The sequence below is a fragment of the Procambarus clarkii genome, chromosome 79 (assembly GCF_040958095.1).
Source record: "Procambarus clarkii isolate CNS0578487 chromosome 79, FALCON_Pclarkii_2.0, whole genome shotgun sequence".
Lineage (NCBI taxonomy): Eukaryota > Metazoa > Arthropoda > Malacostraca > Decapoda > Cambaridae > Procambarus > Procambarus clarkii.
Window position 1 is genome coordinate 22,058,367 of NC_091228.1, and position 27,832 is coordinate 22,086,198.

Sequence of the window (27,832 nt, forward strand, 5' to 3'; positions counted from 1 at the left end):
GGACCTGCCCGAAGCGCTAAGCGTGTTAGTAACTTTACAAGAATGTAAAATCATCAATGCTATGTACCCTCTTAACCGCAATGTACCTTCTTGTATATAAATAAATAAATGAATATGGAGCAAGCATATTGCAAGTTAATATTTGTAGAAAGTGTACCTCATCCCTTTGTGTGTATTTTACCTCAATAAACTTATTTCAATTCAATTTCAATTCAATTTGTAGAAAGGGTTACAGAAGCACATAATGGGCTCAGAGACTGAACCTCACAATTCATTTAGCTAAGCAAGTTACAATCTTGACGAGCTAATTTCAAAATTCAAATATATGACTGAAAACCCTATCAGTCGATAAAACAAATATTGGGCGCCTTTTTTGTTGAGAAAATCACGAGGTGTAGCGGGAGGTGTCGGAGATGTGGCAACACTGTCAGTATTGACAGTCATATGACCAGAGGACCAAGATGGCAGGCGCGGGCCCCTTCACTCTCCTTGTCTTCTCCCTAATTTACGCCACAGCCGCCAAGGAACATGTCCCTGTGCTCATATGGAACGCTAGACAGTAAGTAGAGTTGTCTGTGGAGGCATTACTGCCGTGTTACGGCTCGCTGTTATGATAACTGTTACTCTGAGGGACATACTTAACAGTCTGTATTTTACTATTAAAAAATGGGCTGAAATATCATTGAAATGTATATTAGGTTGTGAGTTTGAGTGTTGGCGTGACACTCATGGTGTGGCTAGACCACACATGGTGTGGTGTAGCCACACTGGGCGTCTGGTCCTGGCCAGGCTCTGGCTTGGGGGCCTATGTAACTTCCTCGGCCTAATTCATCAAATTTCACTGTCAAGTTGTTTAAGATATTTTCTTGTAATGTTGAAGACGAGAGAAGTGTTCGCTTAACGCTAATGTTGTGATGGACGGCTTCGCTTAACTTTAGTAAGTTACTCAACGCGAAGAGCAACGTTAAAACTTACCCAAGACACTTTGCCCGTCTGTGAAGAAAGTAAACAAAATAATATTTTCCTCTCGTGGACATCCATAATAATTAGCCTTTTTTTTTTTTTTTTTTTTGTCCTTTATAGATTTACATACTTTAGTTTCGTGTCACAAATTTGGTTTTGTAAGTCTTTATTGTTGAACATTTATCAGCCGTGCCATAAATCACATACTCTATTGGTCTAAATTCTTGCTCGTTCGTTTACTTGGTAAATACAAAATATTGTGGTCATATCTCGCAGAACACTCCTAGCTTGTCCAGGTTGGAGGTAGCATACCTGTTAGGCTTATCGAGGTGCCCTAAGCTGGGCCAACGTGCGATCTTCCCAATGATGCCGCCCACAACAGTTGTCTGACTCCTGGGTATCAATTTACTACTAGGAGAACAGAGGCAGCAGGTGAAAGGAAACATTGTCTAAACTTTTCTTTGGTAACATCGTTCAAGTGGAACAATTAGTTTGAGTTTTTTTTGTGCCCCATCTGAGGTATATATAAATGACAGTATTTTACCCACAATTATTTTCAACACATTACTGAAGGTTTTTAAGACATTTTTGTGTATTTTCAAGCCAAAATCTAGGGTAATATCAAAAGGTCCCCTACCAGTTGATTGACAATTGAGAGGCGGGACCAAAGAGCCAGAGCTCAACCCCCGCAAACACAACTAGGCGAGTACAACAATTCCATAAAAACACAACCACAACGCGGTCTTATTAAATCATGCCTATGCTAACAAAAAGCTCGCGTGCCGCCGAAACGCTCTTATGATATCAAAATGCTCGTGTGCTGCCGAAACGGTCGCGTTCCGCAGAAATGCAGGCCCTGTACCCTTTATGGAGCGGCCCCCATGCCCCACACTCCCACCCCATCAAAAATTACATTAATTTAACAAGAATACATCTCCAATAAAAAAAAAACAGTAGCAAGGAAAATTATAGGATGGGTTATGAGAACCTCCAAATCTACTCATTTCTCCAGTGTTCACAATACTGTATTCAAATCAATTGTGCTATCCTGCCTTCAGTACTGCTTGGAACTCACTTTCCCTTTCAAAGCGGAGAGATTTTTGAAATACAGAGAATATATATATACAGCACTCAAGACATAATTAAGTACCTAAATTATTTGGACCATCTCAAAACTCTAAAATAATATACCTGTATACAATACATGGAAGGTACTGGAAGACCAGGTCCAAAATTTATGCTGTAAAATAACATGCTGGAGATAATGATATGGTAGGAACTGCAGAATAGAACCAGAGAGGATTAGAAATCCCATAGGCACAACTGGAGAACACACTGAATATCAGAAGTACATGGTTAATCTATAGCAAGCATATGAGTTACTGGAACAAAGGTGGACTTCAAGAAAAAATTACACGTTCCTGCAAGCACAGGACGACCTGGGTTGTAATAGATATGTAGGCGTGCAGGGCCGCTCCAAGTAAGTTTTATTGAGCGAAGTTATCAAAAGTCAAGCCTGGCCTCTGGCCAAGCTTTTGAAGTAGAATTGTTTCCAGAAGCCACTCTATGTATGAATCAGATTTATCACTACCACCTGACAAATTTTAGTGAGTGCTGTTACAAAATTAAAAATACAACAACAATACAACACAATAATACAATAAAAAAAATAAAATGTTTATTTAGGTAAGGTACATACATACAATAAATTTTTACAAAGATTGGTTGACTTATAGGTAGAGCTAGTACATACAATGCCTAAAGCCACTATTACGCAAAGCGTTTCGGGCATTTATATTTCATTTATTTATTTATTTATTTATTTAATTTTCATTTATATTTCGGGCACAATATTTCGGTAAGTAATACATTACTTACCGAAATACAACAGGAAAATGGAGGTGGGGTAGACTGTATCTTTTTAGGGTGGTAAAAAAGCATTCAATATAATATCCTCTAAATTATGCAGACCTATACAGTGTGTGGCTACTGTACTATTCCTCGTGTAAGGCTGGTGTAAGAAATGATAAAATAAGCTAGGATAATGGCAGGATACTGAATTGAACAAGGATTGAAAAGAATGCATTACACACACATTACATTCATCTATCTACCACGCCCAATCACTTGAGGTGACGGTCTCACTTCATGCAGATCGGCATTCAATCCCCAACTGTCCAAGTGGTTGGACACCCTTCCTTTCCCCCGTCCCATCCCTAAGCCTGATCCTGACCCCTTCCAAATGCTATATAGTCGTGATGGCTTGGTGCTTTCCCCTCATTCATCCACTCATCTATCTGGACCTAAAAAAAAAGGCTTTTGACAGAGTTCCACATAAGTAGTTGTTCTGGAAACTGGAACATATTGGAGGAGTGACAGGTAGGCTTCTAACGTGGACGAACAATTTTCTAACCGATGGAAAAATGAGGGCAGTAATCAGAGGCAATGTATCAGACTGGAGAAATGTCATGAGTGGAGTATCACAGGGTTCATTTCTTGCATCAGTAATGTTCATTGTCTACATAAACGATCTAACAGATGGAATACAGAATTATATGAACATGTTTGCTGATGATGCTAAGATAATAGGGTAGATAAACTTAGATGATTGTCATGCCCTTCAAGAAGACTTGGACAAAATAAGTATATGGAACACCACTTGGCAAATGGAATTTAATGTGAATAAATGCCATGTTATGGAATGTGGAATAGGAGAACATAGACCCCACAACCTATAACATACGTGAAAAATCTTTAAAGAATTCTGATAGATCTAGGGATGGTTCTAGATAGTTTTCTATCACCTAAGGACCATAAAGAACATCGTGCGAGGAGCCTATGGTACACTTTCCAATTTCAGAATTGCTTTTAAATACTGTACATGGATCGTAAAATACTATAGAAATTGTTCACAACTTTCATTAGACCAAAGCTGGAATATGCAGTGGTAGTACGGTGCCCATATCTTAAGCAGCACATCAACAGACTGGAAAAGGTGCAAAGACATACAATTAAATGGCTCCCAGAAATGAAGGACAAGACCTACAAGAAGAGGCTAGAGGCATTAAATATGCCAAAATTAGAAAGTAGAAGAAAGAGGCAATATGATTACTACGTACAAAATAGTAACAGGAATCGATAAAATTGAAATGGAGGAATTCTCGAGACCTGGAACCTCAAGAACAAGAGGTCATAGATTTAAACTAACTAAACAGAGCTGCTGAAGAAATATAAAAAAAATCTTTTGCAAACAGAGTGGTAGAGGATTGGAACAAGTTAGGTGAGAAGGTGGTGGAGGCCAAAACCGTCGGTAATTTCAAAACATTATATGACTGTACTGGGTAGACCGGACACCACGAGCGTAGCTCTCATCCTGTAAATACACCTGTGTAATTACTCAAGTGTAATTACTTAGGTATCAAGCTGGAGGGTTGTAAGAAGTAGAGTTCCCCAAGGCTCAGTGTTTTTCCTACTGCCATTGCTAATTCATGTGAATGAATTAACTTGATGAAGTGCACTTGTCAATGTCAATGTTTGCAGATGACAAAAAGCCAATGAAAAATGTAAAAACAAAGACTGCAAAATATTACAAGTCCTTTGACAGACTCCATTAATGGACATAAAATGACTTCAAATTCAATTCCAACAAGTGAAAGGCAATGCAGACGGGAAAAGGAGAAAGTAATAAAGTTATACAGTACCTTAAATTGAAGGCAACTGAAGCAATTGGAGAGAAAAAGGTTTTGGAATGGATAGGATTTCAACACACACCAGAGCCACATAAGTAGGGTAATATTGATATGAAAAGCTGGCAGGACATTAGAGCATCAATGGGAGCCGGTCGGCTGAGCGGACAGCACACTGGACATGTGATCCTGTGGTCTCGGGTTCGATCCCGGGCGCCGGCGAGAAACAATGGGCAGAGTTTTTCACCCTATGCCCCTGTTACCTAGCAGTAAATAGGTACCTGGGAGTTAGTCAGCTGTCACAGGCTGCTTCCTGGGGGTGGAGGCCTGGTCGAGGACCGGGCCGCGGGGACACTAAAGCCCTGAAATCATCTCAAGATAATCTCAAGATAACCATCATATAAAAGGCTAATTAAGGACTTGTTTATGGCCGTATAGTGTACAGGGAATAACTTGTTTATAGTTTGCTGTTAATTAATGAGCTGCACTAATTGTTCTAGCATTGAGAAATACATTTGACACACAAGAGCACTAATCAAACTTTTTACATCGACTCGGTCATTTTGAACACCACAACCCCCACTGAAGCTCATTAATCATACATGTTGCTCTAGACATAATTCAGCATCATCGACACTATTATAACATTAATTTCTTGGGAACCAAATGTTGAGGATAACTAAATATACCTTTCTTTTGTTTGTACCTGTATATAAAAAATCACTCATGCAAAGTTGGACATTGCATGAATTGCAATGAGGATAACTTATCCTCATGCAGTACTGTAGATATATTTTTTTGGCTCATCTTGCACATATGAGTACATTTTCTATGCACGTTTTTACTCTGTATTTTGTTGTCAAGTTACCGAGAATTGTTTTCCCCAGGGCTCAAGAGGGTCTTCCGGCAGTATCGGCGTTGCAACACATCAACTATGCCACCTTTCAGGCCAAATACCTGGCACCATTCAAGCCTAAGAACATTCTTCTCTTTCTGCAAGATGCTGTAAGATATCATTCTTCATTTAGGTTTCGGTTTTAAAGTTGAAAGTTTGGGTTAGGCTGCATTGATTACTGATTTGGCTACTAAAAAGTGAAAGCATATTTGTCACATCTTGTACAGTGCATTGTGTGAAAATATTAACACGGGAAAATGCAACCCGTTCTCGCACTTGTTTACAGTCAATATTGGCTTATTTAATAAGTGCATATGTGACATACTAATTGATTGTGAATTTTTTAGTTTACCTTGAAATGCTTCATAGAAAACACCGACCTCACCCAACCTTCTTAGTATGTTAAGATAAGCATCTTATTGCTTCTTATTTACAATTATTACTTAACCTATCAACAGTATAGGTTAAGTAATAATTGTAATTAAGAGCAATAAGATGCTTATCTTAACATACTAAGAATGTTAGGCGAGGTCGGTGTTTTCTATGAAACTTTTCAAGGTAAACTAAAATATTTACAATCAATTAGTATGTCGCATATGCACTTATTAAACAAGCCAATATTGACTTTAAGCAAGTGCGAGAACGGGTTGGAAAATGAAGTGTACAGTTTAAGTACAAGATGTATTATTGTCATTAAAATTTTCCCCGATACTGTACATGTTTAGGAAACAACCTTGTATGGTTTATTAAAGACTTTTAAGCCTGATGTAACGGGAGGTGGGGGAAATAGCTCTATCTTGTCCATTATTCCACCCCCCAGTTAACTAACGAGGCCGGGGGAAACAGCTCTCTCTAGTCCGTTATCCCGTCCCCAGTTAGCTAACTATTCTAGAGCACCTCCAGAGTTCCTAAGACAACCTCTCTCGTTCAACACCTTGTAACCTAGGTATTTGACTACCTAGGTGCTACGACTACAAGGCGCCGTCACTTGATCAGTTACCCGAAACTCTAGAGAGAACTCTAGAATACATAATCATTGCCACAAACGTATAAGTGAAAACGAAAGGAAAGAAATGAATAGTGAAGTAATTAGTGAGGGTTTGGGGTGAGAGGCAGAGAGGTGGGAGGAGCGAGAAGGGTCATTAGTTGAAAGTGAGAGTTTAGAGAAGGGTGGAGGGAGAGGTGTAGATAGGTAGAAGTAGAAGAGTAGATAGTAGAAGTAGAAGAGTAGATAGTAGAAGACGAAATGCTGCCACCATCCATTCATGATCATTACATACAAGACAAGGAATGGAACTTGTCTGTATCCCAATATTCTCAAAAGATGTTATCAAGAGATCATTATTAGTATGGTCCCATCTTTATCATGTACTCATTCTAAACCATGAAACCAGTAACTACAGAGGCTTTCTCAAATCCTCAACTCAAAATCTCTAGGGAACAAAGTTAAACACAATTTAAATAATAAATTCATAATTATATTTCACATGAAGTATCATAATTTAGCAATTCAATTAAAATGTTCCAGTTTAATATGCAAAGTGAGTCATCATCCAAGAATTCGAGAACCCTACAACTTGACTGCCCCTGATCATCACACAACATATGTAAACACGACCAAGTCACCTAAATGTTCACTCACCGAGGACTGAGTCTAAGTTGAATAGAGAGGGGGGGGGGGTCTGCAATTTTCAGGCAGCGTCACCCCCCGTCTGGTGACGGCCTATCTCGACGGCTGGCCTCTGCTCTGCTCCGCTGGCCGGTCTCCTATTGCTTAATGCTCGATAGCTCTCCGAGTTTATATTGGGGAACCTAGTAGCTAACTCCGCCCACAAGTAGATAGCCTCCGGCACTACCAAGCCACTCCTTAAACGTCGGCATGTTTGAAGGCTACCCGGCTCCAATTATACGCTTAGCGGAAGCAAGGTGAAATTCTCATGATCTGACCTCAGGTCACTTGGGGTCGTTAACGGTTAGAGGTGTGAGATCTCAGGCAGACAACTGGCGCCTCTCCGATCCTTGTCTGTGACTCATGTACTCTATGTATGTATTAACCTAAACCAAACACTTTTACAGTGTTACATCTCCCCTTCTCCCCGAAAATAAAGTTTTTGCAACACTGCTAAAGCAAGCTAGCTGTGTGCGACAACTTTATTAACGAAAAGAATACATCCTAGCTAAACAAATATACATCATCCTACTCTAAAAAATGAAATATGTAGACAGACGTCCATTGTCTCTGGCTGGGCGACGTCACTGCTTGGTCTTGTAGATAATCCTGTACCACATTTCTTCAACACAACTGCCTCCGTCGCTTCTCCGTCGTTAACGCACAACAACCCTTGGTCAACCAGAAAGCCGTTACTTCTTGCACTGCGCACAGGACCGTGGAATTCGATTGTCCCAGCTGATCTGTAATTGGCCCTACGTCAGTCACCATGAGAGACGTATATTGGGGTTTTTCACAGCTATAGGGACTACAAGTTTCGAGACCTTCATATAGTTGCCAACAGTAGAAATCCCATCCTACTCTTCTTCCTCCCTGTTGCTCCAGCACGCCTCCTTCAGAGAGCTACTTCTGACAGCCACATCAAGTCCGCACGACACAGGTGAATCACTCAACAGAGCAACATGCTTGCAGGAGGGGCGGCCAGTTAAGGCAAACGATCCTGTCTTGCAATTACGCTCCCTGCAATGATGCTGACACCAGCAAGGGACACGAGGCATCGTGTCTCGCTCAGCTTGTCTTATCTTCTTCTTCTTCTTTCTTCTTTCTTCTCTCTTCCTTCTTCTCTCTTCTTTCTTCTCTCTTCCTCCTCCCATGGGTCTTTGACAAGCGACCTGGGGTCCATTGGGGTCCGTCCGTCCTGGGGTCCATCCTGGGTAGACCGATGTTGGTGGGACAGACTGGAGTCGTTGTTGCTCCTCTTCCATTTTTACTGGGTCGTCTGGGGTCGTCTGCAGAACGACCTGGGGTCCACTGGGGGTCCGCTGGGGTCCGTCCGTCTTGGGGTCCAATGGGTAGACCAATGTTGACCGACCGAGAGGGCTGCATCTTGGGGTCCCCTGGGGTGGTGATGGTGGTGGAGCCATGACCTCCAGGTAGTGGGCTGGTCGTGGTGGTGGTGATAAACGCCCCTGAGTGTGGTACACAGCAGCCGTCTCCCTCTTCTGTATATGCGTCGCGCCTCTCCTCTGGCTCCCACCTGTGAATTGAACATAAAGGCGACAATACCCGTGTTCCATGCTGTTGTGTGACCCTGTAGTTTGTATAGGGTTACACAGTTATATCATAACGCTCTCCTCCTGGCAACAACTACACTTCAATTTTTTTAAAATAATCCAATTAACTCTGACTGATATTGACTTGGTGGACCATAAAACAGTAACAGAGTAAAGTTAGAGAAGAGAGAATAAGGGCATCACTACTTTTAACTTGTCACACACAAAAAAATCAATACTAATAGACAAACACTAGCCTCACTTAACTGTACCTTTCCTAATCTTAAGTACATAATTAACCGTTACTCCCACCCTTAACCTACAGCCACCTACGTGACCCAGAGTGTTTTCCTAGCTTCTCCGCCGGTCAACAACTCAAAACTGTTGTCACCCCTGTGACCAGACTATCTAACGTCGAGCGTCCCCAACGTGAAGTCTACTGACATACTAAGTCTCCCCCTAGTATGCTGTACAAGACCAGTACACCTCGGGTTATTGCGTTCAAATGGAGTAAAACAGTCGATCGCAATAATCTGAGCAGAACCACTACTTAAAAACTACACCTGCCACTCCCCACTGACCTGGAGACCAGCGGTGGCTGGGTGTCCCCCTGGGACATGCGAGGTCACCTGTCACACTCAGGTGAGCTCCCCTACCAACACTGCTGAGTTCCCAAATCACCAAATCTTATCACTAACATAAAACACTACACTCGCAAGTTCTGGTGAACATTCCCTGAACACCACAAAACTCACAAAATCACTAAACACAACACCAGAGAATCACAATCTCCTAACCTGAAAAAGAAACTCGCTAAATCGCGAATAATACACCTGTCAAGATCTCCCTGATAGCGCCTGAGCGGCAAAAAGACACGTGGGACTGAACAATGTTAAAAGAACACCAACTACCTACAACATTGTTCAACACCGCTGCCATCATTGTAACGGGAGGTGGGGGGGTATAGCTCTATCTTGTCCATTATTCCACCCCCCAGTTAACTAACGAGGCCGGGGGAAACAGCTCTCTCTAGTCCGTTATCCCGTCCCCAGTTAGCTAACTATTCTAGAGCACCTCCAGAGTTCCTAAGACAACCTCTCTCGTTCAACACCTTGTAACCTAGGTATTTGACTACCTAGGTGCTACGACTACAAGGCGCCGTCACTTGATCAGTTACCCGAAACTCTAGAGAGAACTCTAGAATACATAATCATTGCCACAAACGTATAAGTGAAAACGAAAGGAAAGAAATGAATAGTGAAGTAATTAGTGAGGGTTTGGGGTGAGAGGCAGAGAGGTGGGAGGAGCGAGAAGGGTCATTAGTTGAAAGTGAGAGTTTAGAGAAGGGTGGAGGGAGAGGTGTAGATAGGTAGAAGTAGAAGAGTAGATAGTAGAAGTAGAAGAGTAGATAGTAGAAGACGAAATGCTGCCACCATCCATTCATGATCATTACATACAAGACAAGGAATGGAACTTGTCTGTATCCCAATATTCTCAAAAGATGTTATCAAGAGATCATTATTAGTATGGTCCCATCTTTATCATGTACTCATTCTAAACCATGAAACCAGTAACTACAGAGGCTTTCTCAAATCCTCAACTCAAAATCTCTAGGGAACAAAGTTAAACACAATTTAAATAATAAATTCATAATTATATTTCACATGAAGTATCATAATTTAGCAATTCAATTAAAATGTTCCAGTTTAATATGCAAAGTGAGTCATCATCCAAGAATTCGAGAACCCTACAACTTGACTGCCCCTGATCATCACACAACATATGTAAACACGACCAAGTCACCTAAATGTTCACTCACCGAGGACTGAGTCTAAGTTGAATAGAGAGGGGGGGGGGGTCTGCAATTTTCAGGCAGCGTCACCCCCCGTCTGGTGACGGCCTATCTCGACGGCTGGCCTCTGCTCTGCTCCGCTGGCCGGTCTCCTATTGCTTAATGCTCGATAGCTCTCCGAGTTTATATTGGGGAACCTAGTAGCTAACTCCGCCCACAAGTAGATAGCCTCCGGCACTACCAAGCCACTCCTTAAACGTCGGCATGTTTGAAGGCTACCCGGCTCCAATTATACGCTTAGCGGAAGCAAGGTGAAATTCTCATGATCTGACCTCAGGTCACTTGGGGTCGTTAACGGTTAGAGGTGTGAGATCTCAGGCAGACAACTGGCGCCTCTCCGATCCTTGTCTGTGACTCATGTACTCTATGTATGTATTAACCTAAACCAAACACTTTTACAGTGTTACACTGAGTTACCAAATGTTAATCCTTTTACTGCTCAAGGTTCCATCCTGGAGCCCTTTCTCCATCTTGCCTTCCCACTGCCTCCCTCACCTCCCCCCTCCTCCCTTACCCTGTAACGGGGGGTGGGGGAAATAGCTCTATCTTGTCCATTATTCCACCCCCCAGTTAACTAACGAGGCCGGGGGAAACAGCTCTCTCTAGTCCGTTATCCCGTCCCCAGTTAGCTAACTATTCTAGAGCACTCCCAGAGTTCCTAAGGCAGCCTCTCTCGTTCAACACCTTGTAACCTAGGTATTCGACTACCTAGGTGCTAAGACTACAAGGCGCCGTCACTTGATCAGCTACCCGAAACTCTAGAGAGAACTCTAGAATACAGAATCATTGCCACAAACGTATAAGAGAAAACGAAAGGAAAGAAATGAATAGTGAAGTAATTAGTGAGGGTTTGGGGTGAGAGGGAGAGAGGTGGGAGGAGCGAGGAGGGTCATTAGTTGAAAGTGAGAGTTCAGAGAGGGGTGGAGGGAGAGGTGTAGATAGGTAGAAGTAGAAGAGTAGCTAGTAGAAGTAGAAAGTAGATAGTAGAAGACGAAATGCTGCCACCATCCATTCATGATCATTACATACAAGACAAGGAATGGAACTTGTCTGTATCACAATATTCACCAAAAATGTTATCATGAGTTCATTATTAGTAGTTCCCTCTGTACCATGTACTCATTCTAAACCATGAAAACAGTAACCACAGAGGCTTTCTCACCTCAACTCAAAGCTCTAGGGAACAAAGTTAAAGCTAGACTGTCATGCCAGCCGGCTGTGTATGCCAGACTGTCATGCCAGCTGGCTGTGTAAGCCAGACTGTCATGCCAGCCGGCTGTGTAAGCCAGACTGTCATGCCAGCCGTCTGTGTAAGCCAGACTGTCATGCCAGCCGGCTGTGTAAGCCAGACTGTCATGCCAGCCGGCTGTGTAAGCCAGACTGTCATGCCAGCCGGCTATGTAAGCCAGACTGTCATGCCAGCTGTCTGTGTAAGCCAGACTGTCATGCCAGCCGGCTGTGTAAGCTAGACTGTCATGCCAGCCGGCTGTGTAAGCCAGACTGTCATGCCAGCTGGCTGTGTAAGCCAGACTGTCATGCCAGCCGGCTGTGTAAGCCAGACTGTCATGCCAGCCGTCTGTGTAAGCCAGACTGTCATGCCAGCCGGCTGTGTAAGCCAGACTGTCATGCCAGCCGGCTGTGTAAGCCAGACTGTCATGCCAGCCGGCTGTGTAAGCCAGACTGTCATGCCAGCCGGCTGTGTAAGCCAGACTGTCATGCCAGCCGTCTGTGTAAGCCAGACTGTCATGCCAGCCGGCTGTGTAAGCCAGACTGTCATGCCAGCCGGCTGTGTAAGCCAGACTGTCATGCCAGCCGGCTGTGTAAGCCAGACTGTCATGCCAGCCGGCGGTGTAAGCCAGACTGTCATGCCAGCCGGCTGTGTAAGCCAGACTGTCATGCCAGCCGGCTGTGTAAGCCAGACTGTCATGCCAGCCGGCTGTGTAAGCCAGACTGTCATGCCAGCTGTCTGTGTAAGCCAGACTGTCATGCTAGCCGGCTGTGTAAGCTAGACTGTCATGCCAGCCGGCTGTGTAAGCCAGATTGTCATGCCAGCCGGCTGTGTAAGCCAGACTGTCATGCCAGCCGGCTGTGTAAGCCAGACTGTCATGCCAGCCGTCTGTGTAAGCCAGACTGTCATGCCAGCCGGCTGTGTAAGCCAGACTGTCATGCCAGCCGGCTGTGTAAGCCAGACTGTCATGCCAGCCGGCTGTGTAAGCCAGACTGTCATGCCAGCCGGCTGTGTAAGCCAGACTGTCATACCAGCTGGCTGTGTAAGCCAGACTGTCATGCCAGCCGGCTGTGTAAGCCAGACTGTCATGCCAGCCGGCTGTGTAAGCCAGACTGTCATGCCAGCCGGCTGTGTAAGCCAGACTGTCATGCCAGCCGGCTGTGTAAGCCAGACTGTCATGCCAGCCGGCTGTGTAAGCCAGACTGTCATGCCAGCCGGCTGTGTAAGCCAGACTGTCATGCCAGCCGTGTAACAAACTAGGCTGTTGTAAGAATTATCCAGAGTGGTTTATCGACAAAAGAGAATGGGAAGCTGAGCCGCATGGTGACCTGACCCCCAGGGGGATTCGCGGTGGAAATAACCGACGCGTTGTTCATAACTGCGTATAATGAACCATCCTATAGTATTCAGTAAATTAGAGAAAATTAGCCTTTATTCATTTTGCATTAAAATTGTATTGTATAATAGTACTGGATACAATATCAAGAGTATTCTAATTATTGAGTTTAAGTCACCATCAGTGACGTCACGAATCGGATCTAACTTTTAAGGCGGAGTGACCGGCGGTCATAGGTCAGCAGGGTTGACATGTCTAATATTTCTCAAAGTTTTATTAACCATTTTGGGGATCGGGAACAGCTCTGCCGTTAGATGTTTGTAATTTAATTCAGTAAAATAATTCAACCAGTCTGGATCAATTCAGTATAAACAGAGGATAATTGTTATAACTTAACCTTGCTAAAGTAACTGGGTAAGCGATGCGGAACAATACAATACTCTGTCTGGGGTAGTCCAGACAAGGAAAAAATCAGTGTGGTCACGGAAGCAGCTAGGAGAGGTCAAACATCTTACCTCTCCCCTAGACCAGCCAAGACATCTAGCTGGTCGCCCAAGGTATAGTTGCTATTGTTAATTATAGAAATAGTCTTCTCATTTGCCACTCAGGTCAAGTAGGGAGTGTTAAAGTAATAGGGAGTGAACATATTTAGATTTTGTTTTTAGTTTTCTTTTAATAAATTAAATTTGTTATTAATTTGCATTTTATTGTTTCCATGTGTTTTATGTGTATACTTGTCCTGGTCACGTGGTCCACACGAGGCAGAGTTGCATTGTGCGCCGATTCTAACATCGAATCGGAATTATCATTACCGTGTAATTTATTCCACACTCAAGGTCATCGTTTATAGTGGGGATCAAGCCCCTAGGTTGATTAATTAGCGTGATCGATCCAGACCTCGATCATTGCTCTTGTATTACTGGTCTGGTGGTGGCAGCAGAGGTGACTCTAGGGTTTTGTGCAGAGCTTAGGTCACGTCATACTGGGTGTAGAATCCTAAGTCGGTCAATCGTCTTAGGACCACGTGGCGTGGAGTTGGCTTTGTTAAAAGTTTTGGGGTCCCTTGGTTTAGAAATAATAAGTAAGAATACGGGTAGAGGGAGTAGAAAGAAGGAAGTAAAGAGAGAGGAACTCGATCCCGGGTTACAATGGTGCACAGCGGTGGTTTCAACAATTTTGTTTGAAATTGTTGAAAGGCTCACGCGTCTAGCCGTTCGAACACGTGCGCGGATGCTAAGGAGACAGCCGCGGGCCAGGATTAGCAGTGCGCCCCACAACAGTGCGGTTGAGTGGGGATTGGCGAATCTTGGGTCATGCGGGCTGATATGATTAAGGTTTAGTTAGTAAGATTAGGCTGTTAAATTAGATTTATTGAAAAGGAGACCGCTCCGAGTTGATTGGACTGGGTACCATACTCGACCCATTGCAATTAATTCAGAGGTGTTGGGAGCCGCCATACTCTCAACAGCAGTTCCTTGAGGGCTGTCGGGGGCGGATATATCTGTGGGACGCCAGTAGATAGTCCGAGGGCGTTATTAGACGACCCAAAACGCTAGGAAAAACGTAATCCGTGAAGGGCGTTGCGGCCTCCGAGGGACGGACTAGTAACCTACCTAGCAGCGATTCAACAACTAAGTGATCGCACACTTAGTGGAGGTTGAGTCGTCCCTAGTCATAATTGTTGCTGAAAGCTGCGTGTCGCTCTGTTGGAACCTAGATGGTGTGGCCTCTAGGCTAGGTGTGGTACGGCGAGCCGGTAGGAACAATTATAAGATTAAGTCGAGTGCATTGTTGAATTAAGTATACTTCAATTTATAAAGTAATTTCCGTTTATTTTCATTGTTCTAGAGATTAATTTTTTTACCTTACATTCAATCCCCGGTTAAAATTTTTCCCAAGTGTTTAGCATTTTCTTGCATATTAGGCTAAGTGCGTACGTTAAGTTTTGCTATTCCCTGTTGTATTAGTCTAAGTCAGAGGCGTTGTTGCTAGAGTGTAGTTAATCCTCTGGACTTAGGGCTATGTGTCGGTCACGATAGATAAGTGAAAGAGTTTAAGGGATAGTAAGTTGCGTGTAAATGTTATTTGTCCATGGTATATTTCTAAGTATTTTGGGATAAGTTTTCGGCTAAGTCGATGTCGGAAACTCGTTAACTAATTAATTTGTATTCGTGGGTCACGTGTATGATCTGGGCGTCATTAGGATTCTCCAGTCGATGCGAGTGATATTTTCTAGTTTTTACCAGTAAGACGGTAGAATTGTGTTTGTAGACTTAGAATTCTGTTTTCAGTAGAAACGTAGGTGGAAAATTTTCTAAGTCCAGCTTGGGCTAGAATCTGACTTTTTGGCGGAAATTCTAATTTTCATGTTTCGTGTATATTCTGGGGTCAGTATTACTCTCTAGTGCGCGTAAGGGACGTAATTCTGTTCGTAAGGCATTAAACAGTGATAATTACATTTTTGCCGAATTTAGTTATTTTTCGAGAAAATCGTGTTGTAATTTTGTCAGAGTCCATTTGAGGTGAAAATCTCTGATTTTGACGAAAAATCGAATTAGTGAGTGTTGAAACCGCCCGAAGTGTCAGTATTGTTCTGTATACAACGTCAGTAGTAAATAATAACGTATTTATACCTGGGAACGAGAAACCCAAATTTTTGTGAATTAAAGGAGTTTTGTGATATTTGGGGTGATAGAAAATTTTCCCTCGGAGTCAGAAAAATTGGCAGAGTCCAGCAATTGAGTAAAAACGCAGTTTTTGATAAAAATTAAATTTTTGGTAAGCATATATAGGTCCTGGGTGTCTATATTAATCGCTAGAGCGGTTTATTAACGTAAAACTAGTTATTTTCCTTCAGAACAAAAATTTTGATTTTTCAGCGTTTAAGCGAAAAAGCGCGGGACTTAGTTTTTTTTCAGCGCAGCTGGTCCCGCTCCATCAGTCATCAGTGGCCACGCTGCTCACTTCAAGCGCGTTTAGTATTCAAGTACAGTAAATATTCTTTATTAATCCATCACGGGTGCTGGGCGTTAGTTGCGTTATCATTTAAATTGTTTTATATAAATTAGATTCTTTAATTTTTTTTAACGTAAAGGACTTAGGTTTCAGCAATAGAACTGCGGGATATTTCACGGTCAGACACGAGTGCGGGGTAGACACTCATTCATTGGATTCACTTCAACGATTCTCTCGATAAATCGGTGTATTTCCTATTTTGGGGATTTAGTAGTTGTTTCTTGGAAAAGAGTTGCGATTTTTTTTTTATTATTTGTGTAAGATCACGGTTGTAGTGAGTTCGGGTCGAGGGTGTACTAAAGGGTAGTTTAGAAGAGACGTGGCACACCAGGAATCACAGAAAATGTTTAACCCTGATAATGACCAGTCAGTAGGGACCAGTGGGAATGGGAGTGTAGAGGATAGAACCTCTTCCGACACCACTGGGGATCGCTCAGGTAGCGATACTATTATTGACATGAGTGGGGAGTCTTGCGAGGAGTCGTCCCATGAGTGGGGAGTCTTGCGAGGAGTCGTCCCATGAGTGGGGAGAGCCGTCTTGGGTTCCCCCACAAAGAACATCGACGACATGCCAGCAGGGCAGACAGGGGGCCTCAGTTAGTATGGCAGGACGTCCCACTTCGCTCGGTAGAGAACAGCAACCCGTTCAACGGGAACATGAACAACCACACCAACAGCAGGAACTACCCAACATAACACCAATACCACAGCACCCACAACACCTAGGTACACCTCATCCGTCACTACAACAACCCCAACCCCACCTCCCATACCTACCCCATCCTCAATTCCCATACCAACCCCATCCTCAGTTCCCATACCAACCCTTCCCCCAACCCCAGGCCACTCCATACCCATTCCAACCCCAGGCCACCCCATACCCATACCCATACCCATTCCAACCCCAGGCCACCCCATACCCATTCCAACCCCAGGCCACCCCATACCCATACCCATACCCATTCCAACCTCAATCCACACCCCAACCCGAGGCCACCCACACCATACCTCAGCCTCAACCCCAACCTCAATCCACACCCCAACCCGAGGCCACCCACACCATACCTCAGCCTCAACCCCAACCTCAATCCACACCCCAACCCCAGGCCACCCACACCATACCTCAACCCCAACCCCAGGCCGCCACAGCCTTTGACAGGCAGATGCGCACGGAGACGCCGGGCACTCAGTTGTCGCCATACGTAGAGGCGTTAAGTAAAGGCGAGGGAGCCAAGCCGAGGAACTGTGGCGCGGGTTCATCAGGCGGGAAGCAGCCCTCAGCTGCAAGTTCGAGCCACCCTGCGCGGGGTAACAGAGATCCGCGGAGGTGTTACTCCTGCTGGAAGCGCGGGCATATACAGAGGGATTGCGAAGTCACTCCTACGAAAGCATGAAAGCAGGCTCCTAGTGATGGTAGGCCTACTTTTGAGGTGAAAGTGGAAGGTGTGAGATTGACAGCTTTTGTTGATACAGGAAGCCAGGCAACGGTAATTAAAAAGTCAGCCTTCAGCAATTTTAAGTATGCACGTCTTCAACGTTGCGCAAAGACATTAACAGCAGTCAATGGGGAAAAGATTGAGATCGTAGGTCAAGGTACAGTTAATTTTGAGATTGGTGGGGAATTGCAGCCTCACACATGTACGATCGTAGAGAACCTTGATTTTCCTGGTCACATCTTAATGGGAACTGATTTTCTGTCGCGATTTAATTATTCCTTGTCTGCTCAAAAAGGGGCTAGGAACTGCAGGTTGCAGTTGGGACAGACTTCCTACCCAGTGGAGATGATCGACCATCCCCCAGTTGTAGCTTCAATTAAGAGGAAGCTGAAATATAATGCGCACTATCCAAAATTGATTTTTAAATCTCTTCCAGACACAGTTAAGAGGTCATGCGCCTTGTACGCATTGACTAAACAGTTGCCCACCACATTCTGTTAAATTTATTAAAGTAGCCGTGGGACGTCACATACAACCAGGTACCACCCTTCAGGTGGCTGGGAGATGTGATAGTTTATTAATTCCTCATCACTTAGTTGTAGTGCTCGATAAAGGTGCACTCATTCCAGTTGTCAATCTTTCACATAAGACTTTTCGCTTCAGGGCAGGTGATAGGGTATCTCAGGGAACCATGGTGGAGGACACAGAAATCTTTCACCATGAGTCAGCTGAGACGCCAGCCGTCACTGCACAATGTAGTGCACTGAATATGTTGAAAACTAAAACACCATCCAAAGTACAATACGAGACGAGAAATGTTGCACAGAATGTAGAGGAAGTGGAAAAATTAATTTCAGCACTTGATTTGCAACATGTTGCACAGGCAGATAGGAAGGCACTGACAGGAGTTTTACGAAAATTCCCGAAATTGTTTGCGACAGAGGATGACCAGATTGGTCTCCTTGATAAGATCGAGCACACCATTCCAACTGGTGATCATTTGCCTGTGTACACGAGACAGTGGAGGTTGCCGGAACAGGCAAAGAACATTATCAGGGAGGAGTGCCAGAAAATGTTGAGACAGGGCGTGATAGAGCCTAGTACGTCACCATGGCTCTCTCCTGTTGTGCTAGTTCGGAAACCGGACGGTAGTTATCGTTTCTGTGTTGACTACCGGAAGGTGAACGAACTAACTAAGGGTGATGTGTATCCGTTGCCCCGAATACAGGAGATAATAGATCAATTTGGTGCTGCTAAGTATTTCTCAACTCTTGACGCAAAATCGGCGTATTGGGCGATTCCGGTGGCAGAACAAGATAGGGAAAAAAACAGCATTCTCGGATGGTAGGCACACTTATCAATTCCGTAGGATGCCGTTTGGTTTGAAGACAGCGCCTTCGTCGTTTCAGAGGGCCATCAACTTTATCCTTAGTCCGGTACTGGGTAGGCATTCTTTAGCGTACCTGGATGATGTTGTGATATATTCCAGGACGTTTGAGGAACACCTGCAGGACTTGACTGAGACTTTGAAGTTGTTAGATCAGGCAGGTTTCAGGCTGAATGTTCAGAAGTGCACCTTGGCGGCTCAGAAATTCAAATTTCTGGGGTTCCAGGTGTGCCCAGACGGTATCCGACCTGACCCAGATTCGTGCCGCGCCATTGCTGACATGCCTACTCCAAGGACAGCAAAGGACGTGCGTAGGTTTTTGGGGGCGGCCGGATATTTTCGTCGTCATATTGAAGGTTTCGCTGGCATTTCAGCACCCCTGACTGATCTGACAAAGAAAAATGCGAAGTTTGTGTGGAAATCTGAACATGACGAGGCCTATCGCAAACTGAAAGACCAACTAATCACGACACCGGTATTGGCTATTCCTGATTTTGAGAAAGAGTGGGAAGTGCACACTGACGCCAGCGGTATTGCTATTGGCGGGTGCTTAATTCAGCGAGACGCAGATAATTTACCCCATCCAGTAGCCTATTTCAGTAGGAAGGTCAAAGGACCTGAAGTTCGTTATTCAGCTACGGATCGGGAGGCACTGGCAGTAGTAGAATCAGTTAGGTATTTCGAGCCTTACCTATTTCAGCGGCATTTTGTAATCTACACAGACCATCGAGCGTTAACACATATATTTAAAAAAGCGAACGAAATGCCCACGAATGTCACGCTGGTCTCACGAACTTTCGGCCCACTCATTCCAGATCTTGTACAAGCCTGGTCCAGCACATGTTGTGCCAGATACGCTAAGTAGAAATATAGCGGCAGTACAGATTAATGAAAACATTGAAACCATTCCATCAGATAAAATGAGAGAATACCAGATGAGCGAGCCTAGATGGAAAGAAATTATTGAGTATTTAGAGGGAGGAAAATACCCGAAAAAGAAAAAGAACTTACCTATACATGATTTTGAGATGAAACAGGGCGTCCTGTATTATGTTAATAGCCAGAATGATAGGGCAGTATTTCAGCTAGTTATTCCGGACGCGTTGCGGTCATCAGCATTAAAGCTTGCGCATGCTTCAAAAATTGCAGGGCATCCGGGGATCTTTAAAACGCACTTAAAAGCAAAGTCTCTATTTTATTTTCCAGGATTACTTTCTGAGGTAATCAATTTCGTGAAGTCGTGCCCTCGTTGCCAGAGGAGGAAAGGCACCCTTAAGGTACAAGCCCCACTTCAGGAATTTCCTGAAATTCGTGAACCGTTAGATCGTGTGGGGGCCGATCTGATTGATTTACACCACAGTCATGCGGGTAACAGATATGTGTTGGTGCTAGTTGACCATCTGTCTAGATACACTACACTAGTTGCATTACCTCAGAAGGATTCTCGTACGGTTGCAGATGCGTTCTTGCGTAGGTTCGTTACTGTATTCGGCCCTCCTAAAGTTTTAGTCTCTGACCGGGGTCAAGAATTCAATGGGAATATATTTAGAGAAGTTTGTAAGATTTTAGAGACAACTTCGGCTTTTACAACGGCCTACCACCCACAAGCAAACGGAATGACGGAACGGACTAATCGTTCAGTCAAGGATATGCTTGCAATCCTTGCTGAACATGATGCAAACACCTGGGATGAACACCTACCCTATGTTCAGTTCGCCTTGAATACTGCCATCCACCAATCAATTAACACCCAACCACTTCATTTGTTTACTGGTAATTCATGCAATTTCCCCTCAGGTCTGCTTAACAGACATAATGTTGCATACGGGGAGGACTATCCTTCAGAGGTCCTTGGTAAAATGAGAAATGCATGGAATATTGCAGCTGAAGCGTCCAAGAAGGCACGGACTCGGTATGCTCATTTTTATGACAAGAAAGTGCGCCCTCTTGAGTTGAAGGAAGGAAGCCTCGTATTGAGAGTGAATGAGGCTGCGCCCGCCAATCAGAGCAGGAAGCTAGCTCCGAGGTGGCGAGGACCCTATAGAGTAATTAAAAGGGCGGGGCCGGTTAATCTTGTTATAAAAGGAGTGTTCGAGGACCAGGTGGAAAGGACAATTCACGTGAATAAATTGAAACATTATCATGCTAGAGAGGAATTAGAACTGCCTTCAGCGGGTCTAGTTCCTGACTCAGCAGTGCTGACTCATGGCTTCACCGACGAGTCAGAAGATGAGGATGACCCTCTGTCATCGCTCATCAGTAGTCAGGTGCAGTCTCGCCACCCTATGGTGACGAGATCTCGCGCTATACAGTAAAGTAACTTCCCTAGTTAGTATAATTTAGTATTCATTAGATTTTCCTGTAAAGGCAATGAGATGTACTATGTCTATACTTGACTCAGGTAGCAACTTTTACCGTGCTCTGGGGTTCCACCTCCACCAAACCCAGAGTATATCTATGCTTCCGCTGTGTTGTGTCTGTCTGTTCCCAGGTCTGATTGGTACACCGACCCAGTTGTTCCAGCCACACGTGAACCCTTGTCTGTAAAGACCGAGGGGGAGGCACGTTACACAAAGCCCTCCCCCACCAGACCCAGTAACCCATACATCAGTTACTTTGGGGATGAGTGACTGTCCAAGAGTCACCCGGCCGACGCCTCACGTCACTAACGAGGTTGTCAGGGCCAGCGAGCTGTCCACATTATAGCAGTCACCGGAGGTGCCATACAACGCCGGGGTAGCTGTCTCGAGATCACCACTACCCACCTGCTGCGTCATCAAGACTGCAGCCATTCCAGCAGTGTTGGAGGAGAGGTCAAGAAATGGAAGCACGTAGCAGTACTCAAGAATTTCGCCGGAAGATTAATGATTACGTCATCTGAAGTAACAAGAAAGCAGAAGTAAGGCGGTCACAGGTGGAAGGCACGGTTTCCCTACAGAGTACCGGGACTCGCCAATAGAAGGTCGCAAAATTGTCTCCTTTGGCCTAAAGTCGGCGGTACGAGGGTATACACAGTTGGTGTTTACGGCCTAGTAACCTGGTGACATCAAGAAACGCCTGAGATGACGTGAGCAATGATGGAAGACGAGATTCACCTGTTCTGCAAACAAGCAACCCGCCTCTACGACCTTCTGACACCACTCCTGCTAAGAGACACCGTTGGTACATCCAGTCCTGCTCTGCTGTGGTCATCTGCGACAAGTTTAACATCAAGACTACCGTGTGAACTGTGATTGATACGAAGGCGTGTGGACTGTCGAGAGCAAGATTAATGGCCGAAGTAACAGTATTCTACAGCTGTCACTTGGCACTCCGCTCTACTACACTCTGTCGTCATTCAGGAGTACCGGATGGGAGTACAAGAGGACCAGGTATTGATGTCTACACATGAGAAGAAGCAAGATCGACACCGTCATCGTCAGCGCCTACATTCAGCATCAAGCAGCATCGATTTTTTTTTTTTCTCGTTTACTCAATATGAACCATTGATACAAACAACAAAGTTGGCTCTGAACATCTGTGTAAAGACCATCTGGACACTTTTGTTTAAATGTTGAAAAACAGATTTAAAATAATTCTGGTATAATATATGAAAATTTAACTATAAATTGGTCAGTAATCAAAATCGAAGCCCCTGTGTAATTGTCTCAGCCCAGAACAAACGGTTATGGAAAATTATGTTGTGTGCTATTTTTTTCAGAATGTTTGAACACAGGAGAGGCGGACCAATATAAACATTGACACTTCTAGTGAGTGAGAACACTTGGCTGTACAGTCAGCTGAAACCTGTGATATAGTATAGGAATTTTTTTTATATTTTTAGATACATGTAATAAACGTTAGGTGTGTTCCTTAACATGTCAAGGCTGACATTGATGGGGAGTGGGTAGTACACGGATGTGAACTTGATAGTTCCGTAGTACGCTCCCGGATGACAAAGTTCAGTCTGAACTTATAACTTTAATGTTTGTTTGAGCACGGTGTGGCCGGCTCTAGAGGACACATGGACTTGGCTAGTGAAGAGCCAAGAGAGTTTAATAGCTAGTTTTTGATGGTAGAGTAGGGACATGTTATTTAGCTATGTCAGTAAGGGTAGGATGTATGTTTCCTGATATTGGAGGATTGCTGTCAGTTGACAGCTGAGAAATTTATGAAATATGAACATGTTCATTATGATGTTGGACTATTATTTGTCAAATTTTATTAGTTAGGTTAGCTTTTGTTTGTGGCATGAGTTGAATTGTGGGTTTGGATACTAAACCTCGTGAATTTTAACAAATTAACAAGGTTTACTAAGTGCTTGTGCGGGGGGGTTGTAACAAACTAGGCTGTTGTAAGAATTATCCAGAGTGGTTTATCGACAAAAGAGAATGGGAAGCTGAGCCGCATGGTGACCTGACCCCCAGGGGAATTCGCGGTGGAAATAACCAACGCTTTGTTCATAATTTTGTATAATGAATCATCCTATAGTATTCAGTAAATTAGAGAAAATTAGCCTTTATTCATTTTGCATTAAAATTGGATTGTATAATAGTACTGGATACAATATCAAGAGTATTCTAATTATTGAGTTTAAGTCACCATCAGTGACGTCACGAATCGGATCTAACTTTTAAGGCGGAGTGACCGGCGGTCATAGGTCAGCAGGGTTGACATGTCTAATATTTCTCAAAGTTTTAATAACCATTTTTGTGATCGGGAACAGCTCTGCCGTTAGATGTTTGTAATTTAATTCAGTAAAATAATTCAACCAGTCTGTATCAATTAAGTACAACAGAGGTTAATTGTTATAACTTAAACCTTGCTAAAGTAACTGGGTAGAACTTTGACTAGGCGGAAGGATACAAGGTTCTAGTCTGGGCTAGGCCAGACGAGGACAAATCAGTGTGAATACGGGAGCAGCTGGGAGAGGTCAAACATCTTACCTCTCCCCAAGACCACCCAACACCTAGAGCTGTGGTCGCCCAAGGTATAGTTGCTATTGTTAAGTATAGAAATAGTCTCATTTGCCACTCAGGTCAAGTAGGGAGTGTTAAATTGATAGGGAGTGAACATAGTTAGATTTTGTTTTAGTTTTCGTTTAATAAATTAAATTTGTTATTAATTTGCATTTTATTGTTTCCATGTGTTTTATGTGTATACTTGTCCTGGTCACGTGGTCCACACGAGGCAGAGTTGCATTGGGCGCCGATTCTAACATCGAATCGGAATTATCATTACCGTGTAATTTATTCCACACTCAAGGTCATCGTTTATAGTGGGGATCAAGCCCCTAGGTTGATTAATTAGCGTGATCGATCCAGACCTCGATCATTGCTCTTGTATTACTGGTCTGGTGGTGGCAGCAGAGGTGACTCTAGGGTTTTGTTCAGAGCTTAGGTCACGTCATACTGGGTGTAGAATCCTAAGTCGGTCAATCGTCTTAGGACCACGTGGCGTGGAGTTGGCTTTGGTAAAAGTTTTGGAGTCCCTTGGTTTAGAAATAAAAGTAAGAATACGGGTAGAGGGAGTAGAAAGAAGGAAGAAAAGAGAGAGGGAACCTAAACCCGTGTTACAGTAGAAGTAGAAAGTAGATAGTAGAAGACGAAATGCTGCCACCATCCATTCATGATCATTACATACAAGACAAGGAATGGAACTTGTCTGTATCACAATATTCACCAAAAATGTTATCATGAGTTCATTATTAGTAGTTCCCTCTGTACCATGTACTCATTCTAAACCATGAAAACAGTAACCACAGAGGCTTTCTCACCTCAACTCAAAGCTCTAGGGAACAAAGTTAAACACAATTTAAATAATAAATTCATAATTATATTTCATGATAAGTATCATAACTTAAGCAATCCCATTAAAATGTTAACGATTAATATTCAAAGTGAGTCATCATCCAAGAATTCGAGAACCCTACAACTTGACCGCCCCTGATCATCACACAACATATGTAAACACGACAAGTCACCTTAATGTTCACTCACCGAGGACTGAGTCTAAGTTGAATAGAGAGGGGGGGGGGTCTGTAGCTTGACAGAGACTTTCTCGGCCCCTGCCGGCCGACAGCCTCCCTGCTAGGGACGTCGTCTCTGCTCTCGTCTGCTGTTCTGTCTCTTAATGCTTCATGCTCGATAGTTCTCCGAGTATTTATTGGGGAACCTAGTAGCTAACTCCGCCCACAAGTAGATAGCCTCCGGCACTACCAAGCCACTCCTTAAACGTCGGCATGTTTGAAGGCTACCCGGCTCCAATTATACGCTTAGCGGAAGCAAGGTGAAATTCTCATGATCTGACCTCAGGTCACTTGGGGTCATTAACGCTTTGAGGTGTGAGATCTCAGGCAGACAACTGGCGCCTCTCCGATCCTTGTCTGTGACTCATGTACTCTATGTATGTATTAAACTAAACCAAACACTTTTACAGTGTTACAACCCTCTCACCTCCCCCCTCCTCCCTTACCCCTCTCACCTCCCCCCTCCTCCCTTACCCCTCTCACCTCCCCCCTCCTCCCTTACCCCTCTCACCTCCCCCCTACCTCCCTTACCCCTCTCACCTCCCCCTCCTCCCTTAACCCTCTCACCTCCCCCTCCTCCCTTAACCCTCTCACCTCCCCCCCTCCTTACCCCTCTCACCTCCCCCCCTCCTCCCTTACCCCCTCTCACCTCCCCCCCTCCTCCCTTACCCCTCTCACCTCCCCCCTCCTCCCTTACCCCTCTCACCTCCCCCCCTCCTCCCTTACCCCTCTCACCTCCCCCCCACTCCTCCCTTACCCCTCTCACCTCCCCCCTCCTCCCTTACCCCTCTCACCTCCCCCCTCCTCCCTTACCCCTCTCACCTCCCCCCCCTCCCTTACCCCCTCTCACCTCCCCCCCTCCCTTACCCCCTCTCACCTCCCCCCTTCCCTTACCCCCTCTCACCTCCCCCCCTCCTCCCTTACCCCTCTCACCTCCCCCTCCTCCCTTACCCCTCTCACCTCCTCCCTTACCCCTCTCACCTCCTCCCTTACCCCTCTCACCTCCTCCCTCCTCCCTTACCCCTCTCACCTCCCCCCTCCTCCCTTACCCCTCTCACCTCCCCCCTCCTCCCTTACCCCTCTCACCTCCCCCCCTCCTCCCTTACCCCCTCTCACCTCCTCCCTCCTCCCTTACCCCTCTCACCTCCCCCCTCCTCCCTTACCCTCTCACCTCTCTCCCTCCTCCCTTACCCCTCTCACCGTCCTCCTCCTCCCTTACCCCTCTCACCTCTCCCCCTCCTCCCTTACCCCTCTCACCTCTCCCCCTCCTCCCTTACCCCTCTCACCTCTCCCCCTCCTCCCTTACCCCTCTCACCTTCCCCCTCCTCCCTTACCCCCTCCTTCCTTGGTCCAACCATCTACCACTCTTTGAAAGTGAATTTTCATGTATTTCTTCAGCAGCTTTGTTTAGTTAGTTTAAATCTGTGACCTCTTGTTCTTGAAGCTCCAGGTCTCGGGAATTCTTTCATATCAATTTTTCGATTACCATTACAATTTTTGTATGTAGTGATCATATTGCCTCTTTTTTTTTCTTCTATCTTCTAGTTTTGGCATATTTAATGACTCTAACCTCTCCTCGTAGCTCTTGTCCTTCAGTACTGGAAGCCATTTAGTTGCATGTCTTTGTACCTTTTAGAGTTTGGTGATGTGCTTCTTAAGATATGAGTTCAATACAATCGATGGGGGGGGGGGGGCGTGACAGCTGAGTCAACAGCACTTGGGATTCATAGTCCTAAGGTTCCTGGTTTGATCTCCGGCAGAGATGGAAACAAATGGGCAGTTTCTTTCAGCCTGATGTGCCTGTTCACCTAGCAGTAAATAGGTACCTGGGAGTTACAGCTGCTACGGGCTGCTTCCTGGTAATGTGTAACAAAAAGGAGGCCTGGTCAAGGACCGGGCCGTGGGAACGCCAAGCCCAGCCTCGAAATCTGGAGATAACCTCAAGGTAACCAAGATACCTGGTGGTGGTGCTCCGTGGGTCATGCTAACAGAGGCAACACTTAACATGCACATGTTCTTGTTGTTTAAGATTCAGCTACTAGGAACCCAAAGTTCCAAGTAGCACAGGGTATGGTGAGCCCCCGTAAAGGACTTACCTTATACAGGATCAGGGCTGTATGTTGAACATGCACTGTACAGTACTTGCACACCAAAATAAATAATACATACGGGTATATACGTAGTGCTGAGTAACATAACCAGTTCTGGTACCTGGCCCAGTCCTAAATCACAATTCTCAACTGTATTACATAACATAATTGAAAACTTGCCAAATTCCAGTACAGTATCTCCAAGGTTGATAGCAGATGGATACTTAACACTTCCAAATATTTAACTTCTTAATTTCAAACTCGAATGAAGTTGACAAATGTGGGATTATTTTGTCAGAGCTTCCTAAGTACAGTTGGCAAATATTTGTGGAGTTTTTTATATCCTTAAAACTGGTTTATTAAATGGATAAAATGTTAATTTTAATTTCGTGAATACAAAAATTAAAATTTTATATTTGTTTTATATACTAGCTGAGTGTGGAAGACCTTTCGAGTCATTCATCTGAATTACATCACTTGAGCACCTGGATGGAGAGCAGCCACTCCCTGTACCTGCCCAATGTTGAGGATCCTGCTCATCTGGCCCACGACCTCCCGTCTCACGGATATAATGTGAGTTATGCAAATTTTCGTGAAAGAATTCCCAGAATTAGAGATGAGAATCTTTCATATTTGTTATCACATCCTGGAAAAATTAATTACTTTTAGCTATATTGTCATAACAATCATCCTTTTTTCTACTCAGATTGTGAGA

General features: G+C 44.4%; 1 protein-coding gene across 1 annotated transcript; it reads left to right on the forward strand.

Annotated features, from left to right (window-relative positions):
• Positions 1-405: 405 nt before the first annotated feature.
• On the forward strand, positions 406-27,786 carry LOC138357720 (uncharacterized). Its single transcript, XM_069314711.1, has 3 exons — positions 406-559; positions 5,537-5,654; positions 27,550-27,786. The coding sequence occupies exons 1-3, from the start codon at positions 462-464 to the stop codon at positions 27,784-27,786; spliced, it is 453 nt and encodes a 150-aa protein (XP_069170812.1). The 5' UTR covers positions 406-461.
• Positions 27,787-27,832: the final 46 nt, after the last annotated feature.